The following is a 4,669-nucleotide window of genomic DNA, read 5'->3' as shown; positions in this document are numbered from 1 at the left end:
AATTTCCCAAAGCAATCAATGATATTTACAAAACGATTACATTTATTTATACTACTTCAACAAATGTCAGTACTATCAAATAAGGTTTTTTTTACAATATTTATTTATTATATTTAAGAATAAAACCACTCTTTATTTAGTGCGAGAAAAGTGTATACTTAGTATGTATAGAAAATGTATACTTAAAATGTATAGTTACAGAAACAGCAAAAAAGAATAAAAAAAAACTCAAAAAGATTTAACATTAACTATCTTTTAACAGGTATCCTTAATAGTGGCCTCCGTGTTGGCAGTAGGTGTGACATCACCACAAGGTGGAGGAGTATATGGAGGTGGCTATGTAGGAGGCCAACAAAGTGGAAATATGGGAGCATACAGTCCTCCTGGACATGGCATGATTAATAGTAATGGAGGAGAACTTGGCATGATTAATAGTAATCGAGGAGGAAATAATGGGCCATACGGAGGAGGAAATCGCGCCATGGGAGCATATGGCGATATGAGACCAGTTGTGGTGACATCACCACAAGGTGGAGGTGGCTATGTAGGAGGCCATCAAATTGGAAATACGGGAGCATACATACTTCCTGGACATGGCATGATTAATAGTAATGGAGGAGGAAATAATGGACCATACGGAGGAGGAAATCGCGCCATGGGAGCATATGGAGGCGGCAATTTGGGAGTTGGAAGACCTGGCAGGCGCAAATTTGGATTAGCTGACAATTTGGGATTTGGATGGACTGGCTAGATGGGAGTTGTAAATGTAGCTGAAGTGGAGGATACTAAAGCTAAACCATCAGTTCATCATATTTTGCAATGGAAAGAACAAAATAAAATGTTCAAAGAAAAAAAAAAAAAAGTTCCTTCTTCAATTTAATATTACCCGTTTGACATTCAGTATATGTAAATAATATGAAGGTTCGATATGTTGAATTTTCATTCTATAATAGTACCTGCATATCTGTATCATGAATCAAACTTTTCTAATAAAATTCATATATATTTTTGTTCTATTATACATGTAGTGTCCCTAATCCAAGTTATCATCCCACCTGTCCTACCAGTCTATAGCAAGGGTTTTTTTATCAATAGTAATGGTTTACTTGTTCTATGATAAAGTTTGAAATCAATCTCTTATGTCCAAATTAAAGAAGTGAAATAATAATTTTAAGAAGATCTAGTCCAACAACAAATAATATGAAATGATGTTTTCACAAAAAAAATAAAAAGTAAACTCAAAAAGGAACTTTTGGATATTATTAGGTTATTGTTTCTATCAAGCAAACCTTGAAATCATAATCTACTAATAAATTTTTAATTTGAAGTTTTTACACGAAGTGGCTATTAACTATGACAACTGATCCGTGAACAACCACAATGGTAAAATGAACTGTAAAAGAAACATTTAAAATTAAAACCATCGTTCAATTTTAATATTCTGATTTGATTTTATTTGACTGACGATAATTATTTCTAATGTAATATTTTTTTTTTTAAATTGGGTATTAGCGCGTATATATAATATGTATTATAGATAATGTAATTCAAAGCATGAAAACCAAATATTTTTCATTACTGCCAACTTGTAAGAAAGGAATCAGGGACCAACTCAGAATACCCCAGGAAATTAAAATAAGTAAAGAAATTTTAAATTTTAACTTTTCTGTTTTATTTCTAAATATTTTTTTACATCAATGATTTTTTAAAGACATTTAAAAATGTTCTAACAAAACAAAAATTTAATCGGCATAATTTTTGTAAGCTTTCTGTTATCACTCAGCCCGAGTGATTTAGTATGAAAACTAAATTAATTTTTATGTAGAAAATGTTTCTTTTAACAGCCAACAATGATCCAATGTCCTGCAAGTTATAATCTACTAATCCCCAAAAGCAAGAACTTTTCGGTTGTTATATACAGTTTATTTAGAAATACAGTTAGGAACATATCTATATAAATGTTAAAAATATTCGAAAACTAAAAGTTTTTAATTGCAAGTTATGAATTGTCTAAAAGCCATAAAATACAACTATTAATGTACAGTTATATGTTTAAACGTAAACCTGAAATTATTAGGGCATTGCATGCATTCAATTCAGAAAACCGCTCAAATTAATCAAGTGTGGTAATTGCATTAAAAAAGTTTAAAGTAAGTAATTGGTAATTGCGAGTTAGTGCCCTTTTGTTAAAATAAAATATATATTGACAAATTATAATCAGTCATATGGCATGAGATCTGAATATATATATTTTTTTATAATGCAAAACTTTCATTATAGATAGGTATTACAATCTGCCGCAACTTTATTGGGCAATAGTTAATAGTGACTGCTGATCACATTCATACTAAAATAAAATAACATAGAATTATAATCTATAATCTTATAAGATAATAAAAATAAATAAATAAACGAAAAACAAAAATAATAGATCTTAATATTAAAAATTGGGCAGTGATTTCAACCTTAAATTATTTTTAAAGTTCACTTTACCATTGTGGTTGGTTATGGATTTGTTGTCATAGTATCTTGTGATAAAGTTACGGCCTGAGTCAGCTGTTACTTTGATGTCAGCTGACTGAGGCGATCAACTGATCGCATAATATTCATAGAGGAGCGGTGAGATGACTAAAGTAGTGTTTCAGTTTCAACCGAGAGCGTCATTACTTTTCTCTTATTCCTATTGTTTGAGTTTTCGAACCTGATGACGCTTAACTGGGGCCAATACCCGGGATCTTTGGGTACCAGAACAATTTTTAGTCTAAAAAAAAAATGATATTTTCCCTTGTTCTCTCTGATTTATGGCAGGTAACAAAATAGTGAGAGGAGCAGTTCTAAACATCTAGGGTCAGAACTTCACCAACCCGCTTCCAGCTGCAGCCAACTAACATCTAGTAGCAGATAACCAACCTGTAGCTGCAGCCAACCCGGTGATGGAGTCATTACCGGGAGTCTATATATGCTGATTGAGTAGAACAGCTGACCGACTGTAAATATGTATAAATACAATCGGTCAGCTATATATATCCTTGTCCAACCATAACTCCCCTCTACCAGCTTATGAACATGCCTCACAAACTCCAAAAAGATAAACTCCGCAAAAAAACTAAAGACAAACTAATCTATACGCAAAAAACGAAAACTAAAATTAACACATGAACTATTTAAAAACTTGGCATTCCGTTCTTCTTACCATAAAACTTAAAAACACTAACGATAAAACTTTTGTATACAAAAAGAAATAAAAACTTTTACATAGATGAGAAAACTCCAGATCCTACTGATTATTATTTATGGGAAACTTGAGTTCTATGTGGACCGTCCTTCGTTTTTTTGGTACTTCAATACTCTCTATTGTTACTATGTTATGCGATCTAATTATTATCACACTGAATGTCCCCTCATACCTTTGCGGCTCCTTAACCCTGTTAGAGCTCATTCTACGATAAACCACTGCCCCTCTACCAATTTTCCTCACAATGGCACGTACACCTTCGTTATGTCGCGCTACGCATTTGGCTTTCTCCTTTTCTATTCTCTCCCTCACATTTTTCTCAGTGCCATCTCGTTACCGACGATCTCCTCTTCGTCGAACATCGTGTTTCTATAATCGTGTTTGCGTCCCCTAAGTCCGGACAGAATTTCGAATAGAGCGAATCCCGTTGCTTAATGCACGGAGTGTTTATAGGCTGCTATAGCTCTTATCATAGCCTCGTCTGGTTCCAGGCCCTTATTTAACTGATACACCCCCAAGTGATCGCTTAACATACCGTGGAGCCTCTATATACCCCACCCCCTACTCGTAGGGTGTCCTGGGGTGTTTAGATGCCACCTTACCTCCAAAGCCTTCATTTCTTATCTGACGTTAGCGTTATCGAACTCCAGTCTCGCATCGATATCCTTTCCGATACTCCATAGAACTGGAACCATAAACGCAGCGCTCCCAATACCGCCTCGGCTGATCTTTCTCGAATCTGATGTGACATAGCCACTTTGCTAAAGAGGTAAATCACTGTAACCCACTTGTAGCCCCTCCAGATGAAAATGTCGATTTGTAATTCTATTAACGGTGTGTTCGCAGTCAGTGTCTCCTCTTGTGTCGCCATTGGTAGGTGTCGGTGGTATTTGGTGCTGACCCACACCTCACAGTTTCAGATTATCTTCTGAATCGTTGTCCGCATATTCCTCCAGAAATATTTCCGTAGCAGGGCTTGTTGTAGGTTTCATTCAAGCCCCGGTAATTGGTTCCCCTGGTGGTATGCCAAGGTGACCTCCCTCTGTTGATCTCCGTCCTGAACGGTTTCCACCATCATTAGGCAACGGACGAAGTTTCGATCCATTTCGATTAGTTCTAATCCCCAGAGGCGTTTTATTTTCTCCCAAACCACTGCATTCCCGACGTATAGATGCTAGGTTCGCCTCGGTTTGGATGCATCTTTCAGCTCATCCATCTTCGTTGGACTTCCCTCGGACTCCCTGGAGCTTTCGCTCTCGGATGATGGCTCATGGGCGTTTCCTGTCGTGCTATGCATTTCTTCTTCTTCTGGCGTACATTCTCGCAAAAACTGTCACATCTCCTGACGTCTGGCGTTATTCCTCCTCTATTGCATTAACGGAGTACGCGCGGGATAGCCAGTCAGCGACTACATTTTCTTTTCCTGGTTTGTAT

General features: G+C 36.0%; 1 protein-coding gene across 1 annotated transcript in view; it reads left to right on the top strand.

Moving 5' to 3' along the window:
- The window catches only part of LOC106686219 (uncharacterized), a 36,947-nt gene extending 35,984 nt beyond the window's left edge, over positions 1-963 (top strand). The window contains exon 3 of the mRNA XM_014429398.2: positions 263-963. Coding sequence (XP_014284884.2) covers positions 263-751 — 489 coding nt within the window. The 3' untranslated portion in view covers positions 752-963. The remainder of the gene's footprint in view (positions 1-262) is intronic.
- The last annotated feature ends 3,706 nt before the right edge of the window (positions 964-4,669 follow it).

Source organism: Halyomorpha halys, unplaced genomic scaffold, assembly GCF_000696795.3.
Source record: "Halyomorpha halys isolate HHAL.00 unplaced genomic scaffold, Hhal_1.1 Scaffold798.1, whole genome shotgun sequence".
Taxonomy (NCBI): domain Eukaryota; kingdom Metazoa; phylum Arthropoda; class Insecta; order Hemiptera; family Pentatomidae; genus Halyomorpha; species Halyomorpha halys.
This window is presented reverse-complemented; position numbering and strand designations above follow the sequence as displayed.